Source organism: Pseudochaenichthys georgianus, chromosome 12, assembly GCF_902827115.2.
Source record: "Pseudochaenichthys georgianus chromosome 12, fPseGeo1.2, whole genome shotgun sequence".
NCBI lineage: Eukaryota > Metazoa > Chordata > Actinopteri > Perciformes > Channichthyidae > Pseudochaenichthys > Pseudochaenichthys georgianus.
Window position 1 is genome coordinate 28,063,652 of NC_047514.1, and position 27,280 is coordinate 28,090,931.

General features: G+C 42.8%; 1 protein-coding gene across 1 annotated transcript in view; it reads right to left on the minus strand.

Moving 5' to 3' along the window:
* The window catches only part of notch1a (notch receptor 1a), a 38,585-nt gene extending 26,727 nt beyond the window's left edge, over positions 1–11,858 (minus strand). Inside the window, 2 exon segments of the mRNA XM_034096150.1 lie at positions 10,174–10,255; positions 11,640–11,858. Of these exon segments, the coding sequence (XP_033952041.1) occupies positions 10,174–10,255; positions 11,640–11,697 (140 nt within the window). The 5' untranslated portion in view covers positions 11,698–11,858.
* Between the last annotated feature and the right edge of the window lie 15,422 nt (positions 11,859–27,280).

Genomic DNA, 27,280 nt, shown 5'->3' on the forward strand with positions numbered 1-27,280 from the left:
TAGTCCCACAGCGGGACATTAACAGTGAATGCATAGCACGTACAAAAAAAAGCAATAATAAAAAAGAAAAGCACACATAAGTAATAAAACACTTTTTAAGAAATAATAATAGTAGCCAGCAATCGGCAGACATTTTTTGTATCAGCCTTCAATCATCAGCTTTCCTGCTTTTCTCTTCTTCTGTGGCCGCTTAACATCGATCAATAAAAGGTCTACCTTATCTTATCTTTGTTTAATCATATAAAATGCCATTTTCCTGGCGTTTTGGGCTGACAAAACCAGACATTTAACAACATCATTATGGAACTTGAGAAAATCTATTGATATTTGTCACTTTTTCTGACGTTTCTAAACCAAATGATTATTGATCTGCAAATTAACCAATAAATAAAAATAATAATAAAATAATAAGAATGTTTAGCTTTTTTGTGCAATAAAGGTGAAGCGCCCTCTGTCAAATACAGAATTCAATATCTTTGGGTTTTGGCATTTAAAAGAAGACGTTTTAATAATCACATTTTGACTTTCTTGACAGTTTTAAGATTGACACTGATTATTTAAAAAAGATTGACACTATAAGCTAACAATATATATTAGAAAAAATATAATTAAAAAATATATAAAATACTATACATGTCTTTTCTTCTGTGCTATGTTTATATATATATATATAGATATATATATCACACCTTTAATGTTTTTGATTTCATTGTGTTTATACTTTATTGCACTTTTCAAATATTGTAATGCCTGAACCACTGCTGATGTAACAAAAGAATTTCCCAATTTGGGATCAATGAAGTATCTATCTATATATCTAATCAATCTATCTCTCTCTCTATCTATATATCTAGTCTCTCTATCTATCTATATATCTATCATCTATCTCTCTCTCTCTCTATCTATATATCTATCTCTCGATCTATCGATAGATCTAAACTCTCTATATATCTAGTCTATCTATATATCTACTCTCTATATATCTTATCGATCTATTCGATCTATCGCTCTATAGATATATCGATCTATCTATCTCTCTCTAGCTAGATATCTATCTCTCATCCTCTATCTAATATATCTATCTCGCGATAAGATCTCTCTAGCTATCTAGCTCTCTATCTAATATCTATCGCGCTATAGATCGATCTAAGCGATCTCTCATATCTATCTATCTCTCTATAGCTATCTACTTCTCTATCCATCTATCTTACTATCTATCTCTTCTCTCTGTATCCATCTATCGTATCTCTCGATCTCTCTCTATATCTATCCATCTATCTCGCATATCGCGCTCTATATCATTCCATCTCCGCTAATCCATCTCCTCTCTCTATCTTTCTATCTATCTCTCTCTATCTATCTCTCTATCTCTCTCTCTATCTCTCTATCATGGTTTATTGCACAACAGTCTGTATTGTGTGTCTTTAGAGAAGGGAGAAGAAATGGTGATTAGAAAACGAGGATCTTTTTCTCTTGTATAACACTGAGCAATTATCCAAACAAAAGGGGGAATAAGGGGGAGGGGAGGTGGGAAAGTTTCCCGCCCAGAAAAGTCCCAGTGCAGCGGGACAGGGACGGCCTGTTGATCTAGTGTGTCTCTCTGGATTAGACTCCCTCAGAACCCTGAACACACAGTGCTGGAGAACAGACGCTGCTAAACAGTCCACAGCGGTTCCCATCTACCTTTCCCCCCAGGCTGTCCACACTCATCCTGAATGGGTGCAGAGATCAAGGGGCCGGGCCGGCTCTGGATGTCCTAAATAAAGCTCTGCATTCACATTCTAAGCCTCACATTCACACTAAGGATGGACTGCTGCTACAGTCACATAGCTCACAGAAACCAGGTCGGCCGCACTCTTCTGCCGCGTCTGGGCAGTAATACATTGTCTCCAGTCAACTCAGCTTAAACATTAGGGCTGCAGAATTCCACTGAGCAACTGTCAGAAGAGCATTCGGCATCTTCAAGTGACTTCATGCAGATCTACAGACCGTTCTTTCAGCCTGTGGTTGATCAGTTCTCCTGCTGTTGATCTTTTTTTTAAATGTTGTACAAAAAAGTGAAGTCCTATTTAAGTTAAATATCCTTAGTATTTGGCATAAAAAACATTTAAAGAAATCAAATGAGTCTTCCTTGGACTATTAAATAGACCAAAGGATTCATTTAGAAAATAATCTACGGATAAATCCATAATGAAAAACGACTTCTTAGTTCAAATGCTTGAAGATAACAGGAAGTCCTCTGTGTCACGTGTCATCATTGAACGTCAGCGAAAGAAGTGTTTTATGTTTGAATCGGGGCTCGTGAGTGAGTGTGTGTGTGTGTGTGTGTGTGTGTGTGTGTGTGTGTGTGTGTGTGTGTGTGTGTGTGTGGGTGTGTGTGTGTGTGTGTGTGTGTGTGTGTGTGTGTGTGTGTAGTGTGTGTGTGTGTGAGGGAGGGCATCTGTTGGAGTGGTCTCCACAGGGAGCAGGTGTGCATGTTAATGAAGGCAGCTGTTGGACAGGACTCCTCCCCCCCCCTTATCCCTCCTTCCCTCCCCAGCCCTCCCCTCTGTCCCCTTGTCCAGATGGGGGGTGCGAACAAGCCAGCCTCTTCTCCAGGGACATAAAGAACCCATGTGAAGTCAGCTGTTGTAACTTCTGTCTCCTCTCCCCCACGCTTTTTTAGTTCCTACCTTTTCCTCTTCTTCTCAATCCCTTTTTTCTGAATATTCTCTCCCTCTTGTGATGGATATCAATGGGGGCAATATATACACTTTTTGCGCAATTCTACTGTGCAACAACCATTTTCATGTGCAGCAGATAATCTTTATAGTATCTCAATGTCCACTTCCCTATTCCCTACTCATTTTTATTTTAAATGGATGAGTACTCATTTGTCTTTGTTTATTTCTAATGTTAGCTACTCTTTTGTATTGCTTGCCCTTTATCTATGTCACTGTAGCGTTGTAGATTTCCTCGCTGCAGGACTAATAGAGGAATCGAATTCTGATTCTGCATGTCTCTGCTTTTGCTCTGTTTTCTATCCTGGATGTCTGTCCAACTCCCAGCTGTTTGCGTTTCACAGCCTCCCCGCATGTCACATGGGACTGCTGAGAAAGTCCCTTGTTGACTTTGTGAGGTGAGACCACTCAGGGCACAACAGAGCCCTGAGCTCCACAGGGAGCCCAGACAGTTGCAATTGGAAGAAGATTGTAAAGAACATTTGGGTTTGCTTTGAAGTCTCCTTGCTTCCTGTTCCACTTAACCATGAAAACACACTGAGGAGAATTCACCGTGTTCATATCAACAGTGTTGTAAAGTAACTAAGTAGATTTACTAAAGTACTGTACTTAAGTACAATATTGTGGGACTTGTACTTCACATGAGTATTTCAATTTGTTGTACTTCTACTCCACTACAATTCAGAGGTATCTGGTGTACTTTTACTCCACTGTATGTAATACCTTTAGTTACTTCACAGATGTGGATGAATGATGTGAAATCTAACCAAGTGTTGAATCAGACTTTAGTTCCACCTGGAGTAAATCCACCAGCTACCCTGCAGTCTACAAAGTACTTCAGACTAGCTGCACCTTCACCAGCTTTGAGAACACTTTCATGATCAATCATTATAAAACATATCATATATATTATTCTGAAATGGACCAATCTGCACAACGACTACTTTTACTGTCGCTACTTTCACTATATTTGATGCTGATGCTTTTCTACTTTCACTTGAGTAACATTTTGAATGCAGGACTTTTACTGTGACAGAGTATTCCTACACTCTGGTACTTCTACTTTTACTGAAGTACAAGATCTGACTACTTCTACTTTTCCTCAAGTACAAGATCTGAGTACTTCTACTTTTACTCAAGTACTAGATCTGAGTACTTCTACCACCTCTGCATATAAACCCTAGTAATGGAACAGATGTTGTTAATTGTATTGGTGTGGTGTGTGTGTGTGTGTGTGTGTGTGTGTGTGTGTGTGTGTGTGTGTGTGTGTGTGTGTGTGTGTGTGTGGTGTGTGTGTGTGTGTGTGTGTGTGTGTGTGTGTGTGTGTGTGTGCGCCCATGTGTGTGTCATCCCACGCTAACTAACTGTAATAGATCCTCTTTGTCCTGAAGTCAGCCCAATCTGAGATAAAGATCCACCCACACGCTGAAAAGCTAAGCAGCAAACACACACACCACGGCAACAGGTTTCTGTCTCCGCCATGCAATGTCCCCTCAGGCCGGAGCAGATGCTTCCCCGACCTCTGACCCCAAACACTTTTGTGACTGTGGGGACGGCCTCTTTGCCTTCTCTCCCCTCTCCCTTTTCTTCCCGCTGAGGCTGATCTGCCATCTGCCACTCGGGGTGACTTTATCCCCGACACAAAGACCAGCCCGACTGTGCGCTGCAAATGCCACAGCTGAGGAAAATGTCCTGAAAATGAGTGCGATTGGCATCCGGTGACAATGTGTTGGTATTATTCTATTGGGGAGGCTTGAAACCGCATCCTGACCACCACACACATAGCCTGCTGATCCCAATAACAGTGCCTGTGAATATAAAGATGTATTTACAATCTGTAGACGGTACCAGCTATCTCTTTATTTGTATCTGGCGTACTTATCTGCTATTTGTTTTTTTACTTATTGTGTTTTTTAACCATTAATAACATGTGCTTTACTTTATCTGCACCATAATGTCAAATAAAGGAATTCTGATTCAGATGTTTTCAAATCTCACACACTTCAGTCCGTTGGCTCTCTAAAGTGTCTTTCGGCTCAGTTCGCCGATGTTCCTTTGGATGCGTCTAATCATTAGCCAGGCTCTGACCCCTGGGGTGCACGTCTGTGAATAAGACGTAGAACAAAACAGGGAGGCATGGAAGGGACTGAACTCCAATCAGTGGGTTTGATACGACAGGAGATCATGTGAAAAGCTACATAATAGCTGTAAATACATGCAGGAGAGTGGGTTCCTATCAAGATCTCTCCTCTATCAAGTTGTACTATTCCTAAACTGCAAAGTAAAAAAAGAAAGTGTGGTTTCTAAGCGGTGTTAAATCCTGCAAATCAAGAAAAAAGGAGGCTCTTGCTTGGTTTGTTTTGGCAGTGATTAAGCTACTTCCTGTCTCACACTCTCAACGGAGTGATGTGGGAAGATTTACGAGGCTCAGACACCTGTGTGTGTGTGTGTGTGTGTGTGTGTGTGTGTGTGTGTGTGTGTGTGTGTGTGTGTGTGTGTGTGTGTGTGTGTGTGTGTGTGTGTGTGTGTGTGTGTGTGTGTGTGTGTGTGTGTGTGTGTGTGTGTGTGTGTGTGAGCTGAACGGGACCAGCTCCACGAGGTGTCCTCGTCTCTTGCAGCAGAAACACTAACTCGTAACAAGGGGCCTTGGGGATGATGAGCAGTGACTGTTTTAACTGATCTCATCTCCTCTCATGGACGTGTTCATAGATGAGTAACAACACCAGTAAGTGTTCACATGAAGAAGCAGGAATCACTGCCATGTTCACGTCTTCTTCCTACGGAAATGACTCCAACTGATTAACCAGTTGTCAAAATAGTTTTTGCTTCATCTAAAAGTTGACAACTTTGATTAATCCTGCAAAACATGCACTTCCACGCACGCCTCTAGCCCGTGCACACCATTTCCACGTGCTCTGCGGTGCACCCCGACATGCCGTGCAGTGGCTGGTGCTTCTACGTTTGACAGCCTGTGCCTGTGAACTGTCAGCACCCACTACAGCCAAATAGCCTCTTATCTCTTCGCTGTGACACGGCTTTGATCGCCCGCTCTGAGGGTCTCCAGGCGCACAGGATCCACTCTTCTGGGGCCCCGCTAAAAGAGGGGAAATATGTGTCCACGTATCGAATGTGTATTCCACACTGGAGGACTCAAAATCTACTACTAACTTGGCCTGGCATCTTGGGAATGGGCCCAACCAGGGGAGTGGCCGCCTCAGAGCTCAGACCCACACCAACAGGCCCACTTGACCCAGCCCTGCACCTGATTGGCTTAAGCCCACATGGAGCTGCTCCGTAATCCTGCAGGAGGACGAATGAAGAGCAGCATTCCTTCCTGAATGAGAGTGGAGCGTCCCCTCAGTGGTGCTGGAGAGGGTCTTCATGTGTGAGACATTTTATCATCCATATGCAACACCAGACAGCTCCATGCAAGGTCACAGAGGTCGGACACACACCCAGCACACTGAAGTTTCTCTGCCGCGGGTCTATTTCTGTCAGATGTCTTGCGGTATTTGAACCATGCAGCGAGACAGTTGAGATGTTTATTATTAACGTGCACCTTGCACCAAAACAGGGTCTATTTCAGCAAAGACGCCCCAGCAGTCAGCTGTGAAGCTGGGGTTCGGGGGCAGCCACCTCTCACCCTCGCCGTGCCACACATGGAAACTAAAGATGTGCCTCTGTGCCCCCACATGCTTCCAGAGCTGCCCGCATAGCGAGCGGCTTCAGCTGCATGGGAAACAGGAAGCCCCAGACCTTCAGATAACCTTCCACTGCACAGAGCCATGAGCGAGTGCGTCCCTATTACGCCGGTGTCTGTGCGTCTGGTAGAACCACAGCACGATGTAAGACCGTTTGGATCTGAGTGGCCCCTCACTGAGGCCTTTACTTGTGACCAATTGATTTGAGGCATAAATATGAGTTTGAGTTTCTTTTAAAGCACAGCGACCTTTAAAAATAGGCTGTGCAATTGAAGACAACCCTGATGAGATGTCTTTAAAAAATAAAAAAGACACTTTCCTTTGTGAGGATTAAAAAAGACATAGTGTTTGTTGATACTGTGTGTGTCCCTCCCATGACATGTGTGTCCAAAGACAGAGTCTGATGCATTAGCACTATGATTCATAGAATAACAACCTGTCTGGACGGCCTGACAACGTGTTTGTTTGTCTAACTTTAGAAGCAGGAAGGACAGAAAGACATCCTTTCCTAAGGGCGGGGACAATGGAATACCACTTTGGTCTCGAAGTGATTATTATCCCCCTAAGTCCATCTACGGCCCGTCCACACAGGCATGAAAAAAATCTTGAAAAATCTTGAAGCTGGGCGTGTCTGAAGCTTGGCGATTTTTTGCGAGCAACGCGACCAACAGCCAATCACATGAATGTCCCGCCCCCGACATACAAAGCCATAGCAATGTTCAAACGAAGTAAACTGGATATAAACTCCCCAAACAGGCGAAAACCTACCAGTTTCACCCACTGTCTCTGCCTCCTCCCTCCATGCTGGCTCCTCCGGTTTGCATCCCGGTAAATAGTTCTGGTCGTAAAGAACCGGGTGATTTGCTACCGTAACTTCTCGTTTGGAATATGAGGAAATGAACTGCGGTCAGGCTCTCCCAGCTTGCACGCGGTTTGATTGGCTAGCGCTTGTACTGGTGGGATTTGCATAAACGGGATTTGATTGGCTGATGCCAGCTTCGAAAGCATCGGGAGCATCAACAGTTGAACATTGCTCAACTTTTGATGCTCACGATGCTTGCAAAGCCATTCTCCGCTCCCCACAATGCAATTCGGCGAAGATTCAAAATCTTCTACATCACCCCATTCAAGTGAATGGGCGAAGCTCTGAAAGGTGTGTTTCATGCCTGTGTGGGGACGGCCGTCAGACATCGGATTACCACAGTTTACACCAAGCCTAACCTTGTTCTCTATGCCAGCACGTGATTTCACCCTCTGCGCTCACACTCGTGGGAACTGTGCTGCAAGAGGCTTTAAATCTATGCCTTACCACTCAAATCTGAGTCGCTGCATGCCTCAGAAACCGCTGCAAAAAACTCCAAATCAGAGTATGACTCAGGGCCAAGCACCACAACAGTGGGTTTAAAACAATGTGACTTTGAACAGGAACAATGTTAGGTCACAATATCTCAATGTGTGAGACTCTTTTTCTCCTCGCGTGCAAACCATCGGTTTCCCCAGGTGGACTTTCCATTCATGTCGAGACACAATCACTCACTGAAATTGCCAGATAAATTGTCCAAAAATATATATAGTAAGGATAAGAGGTACATTTTTAAAAGCCCCCTTTAAGAGCGGAAATAAAAATATTGTGACTATCTGCAAAAAAAAGAATGTTTATGCAAAGATGGCAGAAAATGCCGCCTTCTGTCTCCTGGATTTGAGATACCCTGTAGTTGTCTGTGTTAGTGTGAGTAGTTTTGGGTCTATTTCTCACTACTTTCTGACACAAACGATTAAATGAATCTAGAAAACCATGGTTACTGCTACCGAACCCCCTCAGTAGAGACGCTACCCTGACCCCTGTCTGCACCTCCGGTGACTGATGGCTGATGGCTGCAGGGACAGCAAGGAGGAAGAGGGAAAGTGATGCTCTTATCCTGTCTGTTTTTAATTGGACTGAGTAGAGATGGAGACCGAAATAACAGCTTTGTGGAGGGGGGGGGACCAGTTGCAGTGCACACGTGCGGTGGTCTGTGTGTGTGTGTGTGTGTGTGTGTGTGTGTGTGTGTGTGTGTGTGTGTGTGTGTGTGTGTGTGTGTGTGTGTGTGTGTGTGTGTGTGTGTGTGTGTGTGTGTGTGTGTGTGTGTGTGTGTGTGTGTGTGTGTGTGTGTGTGTGTGTGTGTGTGTGGCGTGTGCAGATTAGAGATAGGTGGCCCTGGGCGAGCGGTGTGGGCTCTGAATGGCCCCCCCTTGTCCCTTGACCACAAGCCCCGGGGGCTGGAACTGGAAATCACTATAAAAAGTGCAACAAATATTTTCCATCCTCCGCTTGTTTGGTGTGAGTGCTGAGAAGCACACTCCAAATGTATGACTGGCAGACATTCTGTCACAACCCTCGGCTCGATAAGGAATCCACTGCAATAACTCCTGACATTCAGAACCCAGGAAGTAGTAACCATAATTCATTCACATCTTTGTGATAACTTCATCGTCAGCATTTCAGCATTCACACAACATTTTCTTCAGGAACGACATTGTCCAGATGTCTTTTGTCGTCGTGCACAATCACTTGGTGACTCACACATTTTCATATATAGCTCAGCTAAATATCACACCTCTTAAACTGTGACACACGCAAAGTCCAAACTGATGTCCCACAATCTGCCTCCATTCCCACTTGTTTGCCTTTAAATGTCTGCACTTCATTCCAATTAATCCCACTCTCTTGACATCCAATCCAATTACATTTCACTACCATCTGCTTTTCTAATGGAGATCACAAGCAGGGTAAGGTTAGGGGTGGGGGGGTTGGGATTGTCCATTCAGAAAGCAGGAGACAAGCCTTTTGCAAGGAGGGGGGTTATGGCAGGGGTTTGGTGTGTGCTGTGGTGGCTGTGGCATGATGGGAAGCCCCACTCAGATTAGTCACACAGCATTATTCTGACTGCGGGACAATGGGTGGCGGGCGGCGGGCGAGCCCCAGCTGTCGCCCATGAAAAGACAGAAAAACAAGATTTAGGACTGAACGCGTCCCCTCACTCTGCTGGGGAAGGGGTCTTGCATTCATTAACGGGGGAGGAGGGAGTGGGGGGCTTTTGTCAGGCTCCCCTTCTCTCACCACTCTTTGCTAAACTTGTATTTCTTCACTTCTTTAACAGACAAAAAAAATGCTTCTTTCCAACTTCCACACATCCCAGTCTGAGGTGGACACCAGTACATTAAGCTACGGTGGCTGTGTGTGATGAAGTGAAGAGGAGAGACTTGCATATTCAAAGTAACTAAGTATGCACACGTTATGACCATGTTTAGGGTCGTTATTTAAGCTGCATCATTTATGAGTATCCTGTTATATCTCATTATTAATATATTTGAAAGGCAGCTACATTTATTTATTTTCTAAATATGTTGCACCAACGGGACGGGCACAAAAGAGATGTTGTTGTTCTTTAACAATGACAATAAAGTTCCTGAATCTTTTTTAAGGGGATGTGTGCAGCCTCACAAAGAAACGTGGCTCCTGCAGCGATGCAGAAGCTAAACCAGCCCCGGATCAAACTCAAGGGCCCCTGGTTGCTGGGCACAGGGCCCGCTCAAAAGCTGGAATGGAAAGGGGGAATATGTGGCCCCTTTTTTCTTTTCCCCCCGTCCTAAAAAAGCACTTTTGAGTAGAGAAAACACGCCAGACTGCACCTCTAAGACGACTAGAAGATAACAGGAAGCTCTGTGGTGGTCTGCGTTTCAACATCTGCTGCATCAGACTCTCCACTTACTTGCACTCTCCATTTCCATTATGGCTGCCTTCACACCGTCCTCCATTCAGGCATGATTCAGTGGGAAGGGAGCATTTTAGACCTGTGGAGCACAACAATACATGAATAATACACTCATAAGACCAGAGGTGGGAGAAGTACTCAAATCTTGAACTTGAGTAAAAGTATAAGTACAAGAGTATAATACTCTGTTACAAGTAAAAGTCCTGCATTCTAAATGTTACTCAAGTAAAAGTAGTCGTTGTGCAGATTGGTCCATTTCAGAATAATATATATGATATGTTTTATAATGATTGATCATGAAAGTGTTCTCAAAGCTGGTGAAGGTGCAGCTAGTCTGAAGTACTTTGTAGACTGCAGGGTAGCTGGTGGATTACTCCAGGTGGAACTAAAGTCTGATTCAACACTTGATTATATTTCACATCATTCATCTGTGAAGTAACTAAAGGGATTAATACATGTAGTGGAGTAAAAGTACACCATTTACCTCTGAATTGTAGAGGAATAGAAGTACAAAGTAGTAGGCTACAACATTGAAATACTGAAGTAAAGTGCAAGTACCATAAAAGTACTTAGTTACTCACACCACTGTACAATCTGAACTGTAAGGATTAGCTGGAGTTGGAATACATGGGAAATGATTCCTCAGTGAATTCAATTCTTTAATAAAACATTTATTTTAATGTACACATCCTTAATCTGTAATTGATTTGTTACACAGTTGTCCTGGGGGGATTTTTTTGGGGGGGGGGAAGCCTCTCGTGGACACCGGTGAGTCCAGAGCGTGTGGTGCGGGTGGGGGGGGGGGGGCGCACGCTTTTGCGGAGAGAGCTGCAGCAGCTGCGGGGCTCAGTGCGGAACAAAAGAAATCAGAGTCCAGCACGAGCCATAAAACACTCTCCTCGGGCATTGTTTACCGGCAGACGGGAATAACAGCACCTCCTCCACCCACAACACTCTACCACCGTACAGACAAAAGGTGTCCCCCCCCCCCCCCCCCCCCCCCCAACGCGTCCCCCACACACGCACCCGCTCCCATTATGTCCCATGTTATTTAAAACCGCTTCTCAGCACAATCTACATCCAAATATGTTATTATAAGGGATCAAATCCAAAGTACAACAGCCAATCAAATGACAGGTTTTGATCCATTACTTTTGTATAACTTTTTGTTGCGTTCCAAGTGCTCATTATACTTAAATACCTTTGGACCCTTAATACAAAGTAAAAACGTTCACACAGAGGGAATCAGCGGCATTTGGCTCATGCACTTGTTGTAAATTCCCACCAGCAATAAAGTAGGCTAACTTCATTAAAGTTTCTGGAGGGGTTCCAAGTTGTGATCAGTCTACAGCTCGTTTTTAACAGCTCAGAATTCCACGGTACTGATATTTACAACCTTCTTTCAAACTTTAATTCATCTGCATGCTCCTCTGCAGCGCATATTTAAACAAGTGAAAGTTTACCTTGTGTGAGGACGATTGCAGGAATCAGAAATGTTAGTTTCACAAAGAAACGATACATTCCTCCTGTTCAGCTTCACAAAATGCCGTTGACTCCCGCGAAGGGTTCGCATAGATCCAGGTCGGTCCAGGTGTTCCTTATAAATAATATCCGAGCAGGAGGGAGGGTAATCCAGCAGAACACAGAGGGAAGGGTCTGGAAGAGGACTCAGTTCATAGATGTTAGCCTGGCGCTTTCCGAGTTCTCAATGAAGTCTGCAGGCAGCTCTACAAGTTCCCCCCTCTCTCTCCCCCTCCCCCCCTTTACTCCTCCTCCTCCTCAGGCCATATAAAAGATGCCTCTCACACACAGAAGGAACCAATAGCCATCCCTCTCCCTGTCCATAAGTGAAATTATTAACATTCAAAATTATGGAAGTACATTTACTTCATTCTTTTTTTATTCTTGAACCTATACCTGAGGTAATATAAGAGCACCAGGAAAAGCGCTATATATAAATACCATCTATTATTATTATTTATTTTTTGCACCTAACTTCACTAAACAGCTTTATATTAAGGTACACACATTAACCATCAACTAGTTGTTAATTAACATGCATATTAGCAGTATATTGGCTCTTTATTAGTCATTATAAAACACTTATTAATGCCTTATTCTACATGACCATATTCTACAAGTAATAAGCCATTAGTTGAGAGTTTTGCCTCAATAACCCTCTAATTAGTGCTTATTTATTGCAAGTAAGGAAGTTGTTGTACATGAGTTTTGGTCTTAATATGCTCTGCTCAATATGGGCCTAATAAGGCAGTAGTACCACAAGAATAGTAATTATCCCATAATAACACTTAACAAATATGATCTCTTACTGACATAAAACGATAAGTGTTAGTTGTGTCTAAATAATTCAAAATGAGGTATTTATATCTAAGAACATGTTCCATATTTTAAAGTGAAGTCTTGTTCATAACCAATAAGCTATTAGTTTGACTCTAATTGACCTGAACATGTTCCCTATTCTAAAGTGGCCTCCTCTTCACCCTTTGTAAATACATTATAGCACACAACTACTGAAATGAACCTCAACAGTACATAAACAAAGTAGGCACATGTTCAAATATCTGTTTTATTAATGAACCACTAAAGAGAGGTTCAGACACATACCAAAACATGTCAAGTTTCTCCAAGGCTGAGAACATATGCAGCCTGTACTTCTTAATAAAAACAGATTTTTGTTAACAGATGTTATGTAGGCCTATTTGTGATCATACTGTGGGACCTGCTTGTATTTACACACTAGTGCGGCTTTCACACCAGCGCTTTTCAGTTTCTAGCTCCGAGCGGGAGCTTTTCTGGTTCAGCTCCGGTTTCCCTTTTCAGCTCCCGCTCTGTGCACACCGCCCACTGGCGCCCCAGAGCTGCCCCTGCTGCGTCATGACGTCACCGTTTACATCGCTGATTTGCCCCCCAACGGCAGCTCACAACAACAACAACAACAACAACAACAACAACAACAACAACTGCGTCGGGTCGATGATCGTGTTGCTTTTAATCACACAAAGCCAGATTAAATTAAATAACGACTTCTCCAACCTTATGCTTTTCTCCAGAGTGCCGTGGTTCATTGTTTATTAATGTGTTTCTGCAGCATTTACCGACCGCTGCAGTGCTGCTCTTCCACGGGAGTTTATTCTCCCGTTAGCTCCCGGTTAGCTCACACTGCAGCGGCCGCTCTAAAGTATTCACTGTCCGACTCACACAAGCAGCTGATGCATATCCCCAGTTCCCCTTAGCCTAAGTGAATGTGTGTCAGTCTGAATTGACGCTGTTTGGTATCACAACGCTGTTATGAAAGTTTCTCTGGTATAAAACGGGTGATGTTACCATAGCAACCGAAGCTAAACTGACTACTTGCATCCGATAGCTGCAATAATACAAAACAACACGTCTGCCTCTCTCCACAATGATCGATAACAGTGAACGGATGGTCAAAGTAAGGCACAAATAAACAGAATCACACGAAGCCTGGTTAGTGCTGCCTGACTTTATAAAGTGTGTTTATAAGCACTACTGCTTGTAGGCAGGCATAGCAGTCGACCCATGGGAGGTGGGTTTAGTTTCCTGCACACCTCGACGTAAGAGAGACGTAAGCGACGTCACCTCTTAGCTCCAAAGCTCTTGCCTCTGGACCGACAATTTTTTGGAGCTGGAAATGAAGCGGATTCCGGAGCTAAGAGCCGGCACAGCTCCGGTGTGAACTGGAAAACCCAGCGCTTTTCAGGCTCTAGCTCCGAGCCGGAGCTGAAAAGGCACTGGTGTGAAAGGGGCATAGGTGTAGGCTACTTAGAGCCATATCGACTCTATCTATATGGCGCTGGGTGTACTGTTCTCTCTATGTGCTGTACTCTCTCAGTGTGAACATAGATTAAACAGCCAGCCAAACTCTTTTGAGAGCCAGGGAATGAGTAGCCATGCTCCTTTATTGAATTATTTGCAGTCTACTGACATTCAAACAGAGTGAAACTATACAAAAATAAGTTACAAGACACTTAATGATCTCATACATGCAAGTGTAACATACACAGATTAACACATAGGACAGCTAAGTGTAAACAAGGTAAATATAGCTGTGCAATAAGCATGTGTACAGGCTAACGCTAGCATGTATGCTAACGCTACCGTGTATGCTAACGCTAGCACGAATGCAGAACAGTTATACGGGAAGGTACAACATTACAATTATTTTGCACAAATTATATATTTATTGATACTTGAAGTTACTTGTTCCTGATAATACTTCTGTAGTTATACTTAACAGATATTTTAAATGCAGGATGTTCCCTTTTACATTGCTGTGTCAGTAAAATATCTGGTTCTTCCATCGCTGACATTGGAGAAGCACATTATATTTTGTGTGAAATCAAATTGAGGAACGAAAACGGAAGTCCATTGTGCTTTGGTTTCATCGCTACACAAATCTGTGCCTCTGATTCTGCTTTCATGTTGTTATTCTGATCAAAAACATTCAGATCACTTCCTGCTCCAGTTTGACTCTCGCTGCATGGATCCTTATTCTGGAGATGCATCCTCCTGACGCATGACTACTGCTCAGTGGTGTAAACTAAAGTGACTAAGTAAATGTACTCAAGTACTGTACCTAAGTACAATATTGAGGGACTTGTACTTTACTTGAGTATTTCCATTTTATGCTACTCACAAACAACAAATAGTGTGTGCGTTCCATTTTCACTCTCCTCCATCGAAAACATGTTTCATGCAGTACTGGCGGTATCAGCCCTTGGACTGTTGCTTGTGGAAGCAAATATCAAGAGGCGGAAGCGAAGAATTAGGAGAAACCGCACTAAATATAATCAAGAAATAGTTTATCATAAATAAATTCACAGTTAGTTAGATTTAATACCATGGCTTCTTAAAACGGTTTACTAAGCATTCATAACAAAACAATACCCTGAAATGTGTGTGCCATTAGTTTGGGGTGTGGTCAATTGTGAGAGGCACATTAGGCGCGTACTTTTATCCGTACTGTTCCCGTTTAGTTCCGTCAGTGCCTGGAATTTTGCGTTCACACCAAAAAAGAGTACTTAGTTCTGAGAACTTTTACCCCCATGTTTAGTGCTGCTAGAGAGGTGGTACTATCCTGGGGAGAAAAAAGTACCAATTTCTGATTGGTTGGGCGAATTGCAAACCACACCCCGTAAAACTCTGAAAGGTTTTGTGAAGCCGCCATTGTATTTGCTGGCATTAGCATTATTAGCATTAGCCCCGCGCACCAACGGAGAGAGAATAACTTATGGCAACACAAAAAAAAACATGGGAGCGGTGGAGTGATGAGGAGGTGTGGGCGTTCTGGCGATTTACTCGGAAGGCTTCAGTAGCTGCTGGGAGTCCCAGCAGCTTCTATTTGACTGACAGCCTTTAGCCGATTGCCTACCGATTCGACCTGTAGAATCGGTAGGTTTTTGGCCGAAAAGAGGCGACGGTGCGGGACACACCAATCTGAGTAGGGTGACAGGACGCTCATCGTCAGCCTGACATCCATCTACGGCCAAAACCGGCTTGGTGTGTCCGGGGCTTAAAGTAGGTAGGTAGGTAATTTTGGTGAAACCAGCTCGAGTGCGGTAGAATTTGAAAAGACTTCCACTTCCTTACAGAGCCCCTCCTCCAACACACACGAACGCGCACATGACCAATGAGGGCACGAGATAAGTTTGTGCACAGATGGAAGGCTGACAGGCAGGTAGGCCATCCAGTTACTTTAGCCGGGCCGGCTAAAATGATTGGTCGTGCTTTTTACAGTACTACAGCTTCCACAGATGACATTTTTTTATGGATTTGTTGTCAAAGCATTTAAGATATTCATTGCTATCGGATGTTAAGAGCATTCCATGGAATATAACAAAAAGTGTTTCTGAAATCAATTACACACCCCGCCTTTAAGAGGCTTTAAGCTCCTTATACACCAAGCCGATTTTCGGTGTCGATGTCGGGCCGTCGATGAGCGTTGTGTCGCTCTACTCAGATTGGTGTGTATTGCACCGTTGTGTCTTTTTGGCCGTGCCGACACCTTCCGCCGCCGATTCGACATGTTGAATCGGTAGGCTGTCGGCCAAAGAAATCACTCTGATTGGCTGTTCAGCTAGCGAATCAGTGCATGAGAAGCGAAACGGAAGTGAGGGACCCAAACAAACTATTAAGAAGGCAAATCTGAGATTTCATTTGACTCCAGCTCTCGACACAGGTTCGGGAAAGCCCCATGAGCTGAGTGCAACTTGGCCATCGGTTGAAGTCTTTGCGGTGTGTTCCAGTGCGAAACATGGCCAAGACGCAGGAGACGTGAGGTGTCAGTTTGGTGTGTAGAGGCTTTTACTTGAGAGTATTGTTAAACTCTGGTACTTCTAATTCCACTTAAGTAAATGATCTGAGTACTTCTCCACCTCTGCTTCTACTCAACAAACCCCATCCTTGCATGACATTACTTGATATTTCAGTTACGGCATTGCCTCGAAACAGAGCGTGCATGACTGTGCCAGAATTTTTTCCCTCTCTCTCAGGGCAAGTGAAACTGTCAGGGAGTATCTGCAGAGTTTCAGCACCCCAGGGCAAAGATTATTTTTTTTATGAAGCCCACGCACATGCTGGCCTTCTGTTGGTGTGACTGCCAAATGGATCCACGCCAAAAGGGGCTAAATCTCCCGAGGTGTGTGTATTGTGGGAAACACCGGGAGAAAGGAGAGGGAAACAGGGAGTGTGAGCAATCAGCTCCAGATGTATTGCATAACAGAAAGGCAAATAAGTGTTGGACGTATGAAATAAAAGAGATGTGCACGGGCATGCAGGGTGATAACACCTGACCCACCGTGAGAAAATGTCAGATCTGTCAGGCACACGCTCACATGCTGTCAACACATGCCCTAATGTGTCCTCCATACAGGAGGAAGGTGTGGTTGGTTTTAACAAAGTACACTTGGAGAGGATAAGGGGAGTTTAGCAACTCCTCGTATCACAAAATGCACAGAGAAGTCCCTAAGTTTTAGCCTATACTAATGCATTGTTTGATTCTATCCACGCTGCAACTAATGATCCTTTCCAATTTAAAATGATTTGGATGTCACAAAAAGTGTCAGTTCAAAGCCCCAAAGAGTCAGTGTTAGAAGGGACATTCTACCAGAAACGTATATTATCTGTCCTGGGATTGTTACAGTGAATACAAATTATAATCCATAAAATATCTTAAAACTGATGAGATAATTGTGTTTTGTGAGTTGTTTGTACATAGGTCTGTGATTCATTAGGGTTTCAGGTGTTTTTTAATTTATTGAAAAACACTTTTGAAAAATAGAAGTTCTTAAAAATGGCCTGTCCCCAGCCAAATTGGAGCGAGGGGTTTACATTTCTTAAAGAACTAAAAACTTTTATTTGAAAAACAAACGTCATTAATAACACATTTAACTTGTTATCTTTTACCACAGTTCATTGAAAACATTGAATAATGCTTACATTTGACCAAAAAATTGTGTCAGTCCCCATGTTTTTGGTCAGTCCTGTCACGCTTCATAAAATACTCCTTAAAAAATGGTGTAATACACCTTTAAGAACATGATTGTGAAAGAGTTACATCATCTGACTGAGGAGGAGCTGTCCTTGAAGTGGGTAAATTCTGTCCTTGAATTTTAATATTTTAATCTTGTTTTTACACCTTTTTTTTTACGTGGACAAGCTAAAGGGTCAGGTGCTGTCACGTTCAAATATCCCAGAAAATAATTATATTGTTTTTGTTTTAAAAATTTTTATTAAAGTTGACTAAAATCCCTTGCTAGCAAGCTAACTATGTTTAAGCTAACATGTTGAAATGCTGAGTAATGGCAGTTAAAATGGCCCTGTCACGTCAAGCCCTGACCTGTCACGTCAGGCCCTGTCACGTCAGGCCCTGTCACGTCAAGCCCTGACCTGTCACGTCAGGCCCTGTCACAAAACAGCCAAACACTTCAGAGACATATTTTGTATATCTGAGACCTCTAATATATATGAATGAAAAACAGTATAATAGGGGACCTTTAAATGCCTGTTAATATTGTAATGGGGGTTATTATCTTTAAGTAACAATGGCAGTAATTTGTTTTAATTCATGGAAATTGCAGTTGAATGGCAGTGCAGCTGAGAGACAGAGGCAGTGTCGGGCGCGCAAGAGAAGACATGATCTGGTACCTATTTGAGGATGTAATTTGTTTCATTCAACCGCCTCAGCCTGTGACCAGCCGTCATCATGAGATAAAAAAAGACGTTTGGGCCAAATTGGCAAAATAGAAGATGAAAAAATGTTTCCTCGTACTTGTCATTAGCTCCAATTGAAATAATGACATGCATGCAGTGTGTTTTGGTTTTTTTCGCTTTCAAAAACCAAATGAAATTGTATTGAACTGTTAAATTACTTAATTGAAAAACATTTTTTAAGCTGACAATTATTAAATGAAATGAATTGTAGATTACCAATGTTATGTTGTAATAAATGTGTTTATTAAAACAATGCTTCGAGCAGTTATCAATACATTTCTATCAAATCTTATCGTGTGTCCTTAAATGATTATTACCACATCAGTCTAATATTGAATCATGATAATAATTTTAAAACGGAAAACTTACCAAAACAAGATTTAAAAAATACAAACATACATTTTCTGAATCAATTCAATCTATTAAGTCAGTCCTGTCACAAGCTGTCAACCCTGTCACAACAGGGTCAGTCCTGTCACACAGGAAATTATAATACAGAAATTGACTATTTATTTATTTATTTTTTAAGTGAAATAACCTCTACAATTGTGAGCTTGGAGGTGGGGGGTCATATCCACATCAGCTGTTTAGAAAAAGAATTGGTGTAAAAGTATTTTCTTTACAACAATATGACACCTGGTGATTATTCTTTCCTTACCGTCCACTACAGTTAACTGATAGGTTGCTAAGAATTCTTAAAAGGATTAAAAAATGTTTAGATACAATCAGGGACATGTAATCAATGGGAAAAGGTTATTTGTATTAAAAAAATATATTAGGAAATCATTCTACCGTACTCACATTTGTCTGTGACAGGGCCTGACATCTTAAGGGTGAAACTCATTTAAAAATGGATTTTATTCAATAATAAAAACATGCTGAGATGGGACAATATGTGTTCCTAACAGTTTAACATGTTCTCTATATGACCTGTTATTGAAATTGAAATAAATAAATAATTTTTCTTCAGTATATTTAGATGTGGAAATATACGTTTCTGGTAGAATGACTCAGAAGCTGAGTATTCGAGAGACCGAGAACAGAATTCACTTTGGAAATCTTTTTACTGATCGCATTTTGAAATAAGTTGCTAAGCAAGTTTGGATATATTTAAACAGAACGTTTTAGGAAGATAATAAGAGAGTAAAATGTGTTCATATTTTTTTATTACTGTGACGGCCCCTAGGCCTTAGACTCAGGTCCTGGTTAGCCACTCCCCAAATCAGGAGAGATTGCTGACACCTGATTTGGGTTGACTGCTCAGCTACAAGTATGGGTGCCTGAGCAGTCAGTCTCTCTCTCCTCTTGGGTTGCTTGGCTCTACTGGACCTTGGGTTGTTTGTGCTTTCTTTATATACTGATGCCTGTTCACACTACACACATTACTGATTAACTGACTTCATAGTTAATTTAGTTTCTTTAAATAAATGCACTTCAATTGGATGAATCATGTGTGGTCTCCTTCCTTTGTCCGTCCTTGAGCCAGGGCGTGACATGGGGGCTCGTCTAAAGTCAAAAGTCAAATTTTGACATACATTTTGTTGGTATGAATTTTCTGTACTAATTTAGGTTGGAGTATCACACATGGATGTAGTTGTTTTGGAGAGCTTTATTATAATCTAGTTTGGGCCAGTTTTCTTTGAGGTAAATATGCTAAATGTTTGGTGTGGCATGTGACTGGTGTTCTCCTCTGGGAGGCCAAGCAGCAGGTTCTAATAGTCTGTTGTCGGGGTTGGGTTTAGTGTGACAGAGAAAGTGGCTAGAGCAGTTGTCTCGGGATCACGTCCATGGTTTCTTGTGGGGTCGCTGTGTATACAGTTGCTTTCCAGTGCCACTGGGTTTCAGTGAATAAATACCCGCCACAAGTATCTGTACGAAGACTAGGTACGAGTTTAGTCAGATAAGGGACATACACTAATGAGTTAGTTGAGCATGGGGAGTCACCGGTTGTTGTTGCATCGTGTAAAGGTTTGGTGTATGTTACCTCAATGTGGTTATCTAGGTTGCTAGGTTTTTGTGGTTTGATATGGCTAACATTGTGGAAGATTTTGTTCAGTGTCCCTCGGCTGAGTTGTTGGAGCAATGTACAAAGGAGCAGTTGGTGAAGGTTGCTCATTATTACTCTGTTGATTTTGATTCCAAACAAAGGAAACCCTGAAAAGTGTTATAAAGGCTCATTTGATAGACTGTGCGGTACTGATGGACAGGGGAGGTAAGAGCATGGTCACTAATTATGTGTCTGGCTTGACATTTGAACAACAGGAAAAATTGTTGATTTTGAGGCAAGAACAAATGAAACTGGATTTGGAACTGCAACAATTGGCTTTGATTAGGGCAGGTAGAAGGTCTGCATCGGCATTGAATGAGGAACTTGTGAGTTCACGCTTTGATGTTGCAAGTAATTTACTGTTGCCAAAGTTTAATGAAAATGATATAGACCAGGGGTCTCCAACCTTTCTCCACCTGAGAGCTACTTTGAAAAAATGAAAGTGGCCAAGAGCTACTTGCATCACATCGCTTACATTTATTCACATAGCACTCATCAGTTGAATTAAGCTACTTTTGTACACGTGTGAAATTGCAATACCTAAAGCTTATCTAAAATCTTAACTTCACATCAAGGTCCAAGAAAACGACAATTTCTCACATATTAATATGGCCGTCATAGTAAGTACATCGCCTTAATCACCACCTTGCAAGTATGCTTATGGCACATGTGTGTAAAATAAGTGCATTCACTCTTTTTTACAGTCAGTGAGATGAATGGCACTGCATGGAGTCCACCATAGAGGGGTCTGCTGGAGTGTACCCACTTAGGTTCACTCTAATAGAGTAATTTACATGTTCATCAGTCTTGTTCTGTATTTAGATTTCATTCATGTCAGAAAAAGCTGCTTCACAAAGGTCTATAGAACAGAACCAAATAAAGCAGACATTTTCAGTGCTGCTTGGTGAATGTTCTTATAGTTGTCTGGGTCTACAAGGCTCCAGAAATGTTGTGAGTTTTCTGAGACTTCAGCTGAACATGATTTTGGAGATTTATAACCTCCACCTCCATCTCCACAGACACTGAACAGTTCAGCCATCTTTTCTTCTTCTTCGTCTTGACATTACATTATAAACCATAATAAATCAATTGTATAGGTCTAGCCTCCCTATATCTGTGTGTGACATTTTTCTATCCTCAAAAACAAAAAACTAATGCTTCTGCAGTCTAGCTGCAGCTTCAAGCAACGGTCTTCTGTTAAAAAAAGGATAGCATTATAAAAACAAAAATAGGGCATGTGGGTGCATTCTCTGTCTTACTGTTGCATAAATCCCATGAATGTATGAGATTAAGTTAGCTTCATCATATCTCAATCAGTGATTAAGTAAATAATAAAGTTTCTATCGGGTCACTGTCAGCCGTTAGGGGAGGGGGCGGGGTTTGGAGGAACGGAGAGGAGACGGTGATTGCGGAAGCTTTCCTCCTGCCTTCACAAACTTTACACACGTATTTTGCAACTGAAAATAGCAGGACATTCATACTCTGCAATCCAAGACTTGATTGAATCCACCAAAAACCTGATATGACGATAACGAGTGTTTTTCAAAAACACAAATCCCTCCCTGTGTGTCTGAGCCGCAGCGACGCGGCCTGATTCAGAGCGGGTCATTCTGCCGTTGGTTTGACTGGTGCTGCTGGAGAAAGCAGACTGCTCCGTGTGTGGTGTCACTGTGCCGCTGTCACGTCTGTTCCTTGATCTCTGCGTCACGGACCAATTTTATATTTGTGTGCCAGAAACAATTCTAAAATAAAAACACTTTATTGTCCGGCCGCGGCCGAAAAATCAAGAAGCAACGTTACTACGCTATAATCGATAATCGAGCGGCGAGCTACTGAAAAGCTGCCCGCGAGCTACCGGTAGCTCGCGATCGACGTGTTGGAGACCCCTGATATAGACACTTTTTTTGTCTATTTGAGCGTGTTGCTGATTCAAGGGGCTGGCCTGATGAGGACAGAACGTTAATGTTGCAGTGTGTGTTTACAGGTAAAGCACAAGAAGCCTACTCCGCTTTATCTTCTGATGCCTGTAAAGATTATGATGCGGTGAAATCGTCTGTTTTGAAGGCTTATGAGTTGGTGCCTGAAGCGTACCGCCAACGTTTTAGAGACTGGCGAAAGAGTGGTAACAAATCACATGTGGAATTTACACGGGATTTGATCTTGCATTTCAAGCACTGGTACTCTTCTTCTGGGGTAAAAACATTGGATCAGTTATGTGATCATTCTGGAGCAGTTGAAACAGTCGGTCCCTGAGAACATTGCAGCCTATATTAATGAACTTAAAGTCACATGTCCTAGGGAGGCAGCAGTACTGGCTGATGAGTATGTGTTGACGCACAGGCGCATCTTTGGTGAGCGTTATGAAAGGAATGAATCTCAGAGAGCAGGATCTTTGTCCCCAAAGTGTGCACAGCACCCTAATGGCACAAGCAGTGCAAATGTGTGTCATTATTGCCATCAACAGGGTCATTGGAAAAAAGAATGTCCTTTGCTCGAGGGGAAAAGCAACAATTTTCGTGTGAAGTCAGTTGGTTTGGCTACAACTGTTCATAATCCCAGAGTCGGTGAAACGGAAGTCTTGGCTCCATTACAAATGCAGGGTAAGGCAATTGATATCTCAGAGGAGGTTGAGTCGGGTTATGCTTCGTTTATCTCTGACCGTTTTGTAACGCTAGTTGGGAGTGACAAGAAAGTTCAAGTCAGGATTTTGAGGGACTCAGGTGCTTTGAATACTTTGGTGAGGGAGGCCATCTTGCCTTTTTCTCCAGATTCAGACAGGGGGCGCTGTGTTCCAGTTCGAGGGATTGGTCTGCAATCCATTTCTGTGCCTGAGCATAAACTGTTTCTGTCCTGTGATTGGGTCCAGAGAGAAGTGGAGGTTGGTGTTCGTCCAGAGTTGCCCGTGACTGGAGTGGACATCATTTTGGGAAATGACCTGGCAGGTGGTCGTGTTTGGCCAGATCATGCAAAGCCATTCAGGGGTAACAAAATAAACATTGAAGGAAAGAGTTTTCATGTTAGAGGCGAGGACTGGTTTTGTCCGGATAAGTGTGGAATGATGAACTTTTCTAGAAGAAGCAGTTGTTACAGATGTGGCAGGAAGAAACCCATGAGGGCACAGATGATGAAAGCTGGAGGAACAGATAGTTGGAAAACTCTGGCTGGGAGGAGCAGGGGTCTCTTCAGTGTATATGATTGGAAGTGCAAAACATGTGGCAATGTCAATTGGGCTAGAAGGTCAGAGTGCAACATTTGCAACACACGGAAGTATGTGAAAGAGAGCTACAGTAACCTCTTTGGATAAGATGGGGCAGGCAAGGGGCGCTTCGTCCCAGTCTTCTTGAAGTGTTGGCCGTACAGGCATTCCCTGTTTCGTCCACTCAGCAGCAGTAGTTGCTTTTCCTGGGGTTAGGCTGTAATGATTGCAGGTTTTGTGCAAATGTCGGTAGTCACCTCAGGTACTTTTTGTCATAGTTCCTTCTTTGCCTAGTATCACTTTTGATAGGCTTATAATGCAGTTTGTGTGTGCTCTGAGACGTGTTACTCGGATGTATGAATTGGAAGAAAATGTTGTGTCTAATATTCTTGTTTTGTTTCAGGATCTCATTCTTAAGGGGGTGTGACGGCCCCTAGGCCTTAGACTCAGGTCCTGGTTAGCCACTCCCCAAATCAGGAGAGATTGCTGACACCTGATTTGGGTTGACTGCTCAGCTACAAGTATGGGTGCCTGAGCAGTCAGTCTCTCTCTCCTCTTGGGTTGCTTGGCTCTACTGGACCTTGGTTCGTTTGTTCTTTCTTTATATACTGATGCCTGTTCACACTACACACATTACTGATTAACTGACTTCATAGTTAATTTAGTTTCTTTAAATAAATGCACTTCAATTAGATGTCTCATGTGTGGTCTCCTTCCTTTGTCCGTCCTTGAGCCAGGGCGTGACAATTACATTTATGTCTCTTATATTGCATTCATATTTATTTTAGCTGTGTACATTCTTGTTCTTTGTTATTCTTCTTCTTCTATTGTTGTTGTTATTGTTGTTGCTGTTCTTCTTGTTATACACAATACTACAATACTGTAGCTTTTAAGTGTTTCTAATTTGTAAATATAGTTTTGTGGTGGTTTATTGTGTGTAAACAACATAACAATGATGTGAAAAAGGATTTTAAAGAAAAGGTGTTTGGGCTGTCATGAGAAAGTGCTGATTGGTCAGCAGTGCTGCAGAGCCTGCAGTGTTTTTATCTCTCCTGAAATCTGAGCCTGTGTTTCTACTCGACATATTTGTTTTTGGGGGGTAAAAATGTAAGACCATGAGAAAACGCTCTGCGATGGATTCACAAGGTTGAAGAGGGGAAAGACCCAAAGCTCGAAAAACAAACTCTATCAAAGCTTAATATAGACACGAAAACCATGAGAGGTCCGCGCACATTGCAAGACAACAGAGTGGTTTCTCTGAGATGACGTATGACCGTGGTTCTGCAGATCTGCAGCTCGAGCCTCCGACTCCTTCCTTCTTTCTCCGGCTGCAGGAATACAGCGAGGTCAGAGATGGTGATAAAAAGCCTTTCTCCGTGACAAGGACCACATGATCTCATCCACTATCAGACCTCAGTGGTAGACCCCATTTACACGCAAACGCATACGAAAGGCAAACAAACCGAATACGATATAAAAAAAAGTCTTCCGTTCACACGAGACCGCTCGGGAGCGCTGGAGATACTGTAGTACATATGCAGGGCCTGTAAGTGGCGCTGTACTTCCGCACGAGACCGCTCGAAAGCGCTGGAGACGCTGTAGTACATATGCCAGGCCTGTAATGGCGCATTTCCACTGCAGCGGGTAGCCCCGTTTAAGCGTCCTGGACCGTCCTCAAGCGGCCAGGCCAGTTTTTGGTTGCATTTCCATATAGCCTAGTACCGGCTAGCGGGTACTTTTTCCCTTTTTTTCCGGCCCCATAAAATCGTGGTTCTTTTTTATCAGACCAGGCCAGGGCTGTGACGTCAACACTCTCGACTGCTGATTGGTCAGAAAGAATCGTCACAAGATCGCGCGCGAGTTCATCCCTAGCGTCGCATATATATTTAGAAGCAAGCTTGCAGCATTTTTATAAACAGCATTTTGTAAACGGAGGAGCTACAAAAATGTCTACGTTTGTTAAGAAAAGCTCACCGTGGTCGACCGAGGAGGTGACGACGTTCCTTCATCTCATTGGGGATGATAAAATCCAGCGGGAGCTCGACGGAACAACAAGAAATGTGAAAGTGTTTCAGGATGTCTCTGCACAGATGTCCGAGCGCGGATTTTCGAGGACTTTCCTGCAGTGTAGGGAAAAACTTAAAAAGATGAAGAGCGAATATCGCCTAATAAAGGACAACAATAACACGAGTGGTGCGGGTCGCAAACAATGGAAGTGGTTCGACTTGTTGGACCAGATTTACGGCCACAGACCGGCCAACGTTGGGAGGGAGGGAGGCCTGGACTCTGCAACGGCTTTACTGGAGTCCCTGCAAGGTACGCTCACTTCTAACAAAGAAGTCTATTTTATCCTTACATTAATGTTCGACAACCCATGCTTTTATGGAGCTCCGAAGAGCTACATAGCTAGCTAAGGCAGATAGCCTTAGCTAGAGCTATTGTTTGCTAACACCATATGTGCCATTGTTTACGTTCAGTTTTTCTTTTCTATAGTTGTTGTTGCTATTTAGTATTGTGCTGCAGTAGTTTGTGGAATTAACAAGTCATTTTGCTGTTCTAGATGATTACATTGGGACTCGTGAGGAGGAACATTCCCGAACAACGGGTGATGGCAGTGTTCCGTCCACTTCGTCATTGAATCCAGAACGGACCCCAGCTCGACCACAGACACCAGCCGAAGACCCTAACCCGACTCAACCACCAACACCGAGTGCCATCACGACACCGCAGCGTGTGGTTCTAGGTAAGAAATAGAAATGGCAAAACGACTGGAATTGTGTTTTGTTTTTTTAAACCTTGGATCATCCATCGTCAGTAATTAAAATAAGCTATACCACTGTGTGGAAATGCTCTGTTACAAGTAAAGTCTTAGCTAGTAAGCAGCTAGTACAGTTGTGTGTGACATCCTATCATATACATATATTTATATTCATTATCAACAGGCTGGACATAATGTAATTCACTTTCACAATCATTGTAAACATCTAGGGCCAGAACTTTCTTTAGTTCACCTTACTGTTGTTCTGTTTATACATGTTATTCTTATATCCTTGTGTGACCTGTACCTGTCCTGTGTTTTTTCCTTATTGCTAATTATTATTATCTTGTCACCCAGGCAAGAGGAAACGAGGAGGAGAGGATCGGGCCCAGCAGGAACGGCACCATGAACAGCACATGGCCCAGCAGGAACAGCACATGGCCCAGAAGGACCGGCACCTGGACTGGGCCAAAGCGTCTGCTGAGCGGAGATGGGAGGAGGAGGTCGCCTTGAGAAGGGAGGAGGCCGCCTTGAGAAGGGAGGAGGCCGCTCAAACAGAGACCTTCAACCTAGCCTTCCTGCGCACTCTTGGCGAGGTGCTAGGGGGACTGGGCAGCCGACGTGGCCCGTCTCCTCCTCGTCCAACTTAAAATAACATTAATAGTTATTGTACATATTATATATTTTTTTTCTAGTTACTTTTTAAATTTGTACTTTCTTGTTTATTTATGTTCTTTAAAATGTTCATTTTATTTGTACAATGCCATGTATATTTATGCTGGCTGCAATACAGTTTATAATTTTTAATTTGTATTGTTTAATGGCATGCCTTTTTGATACACCCTTTTTT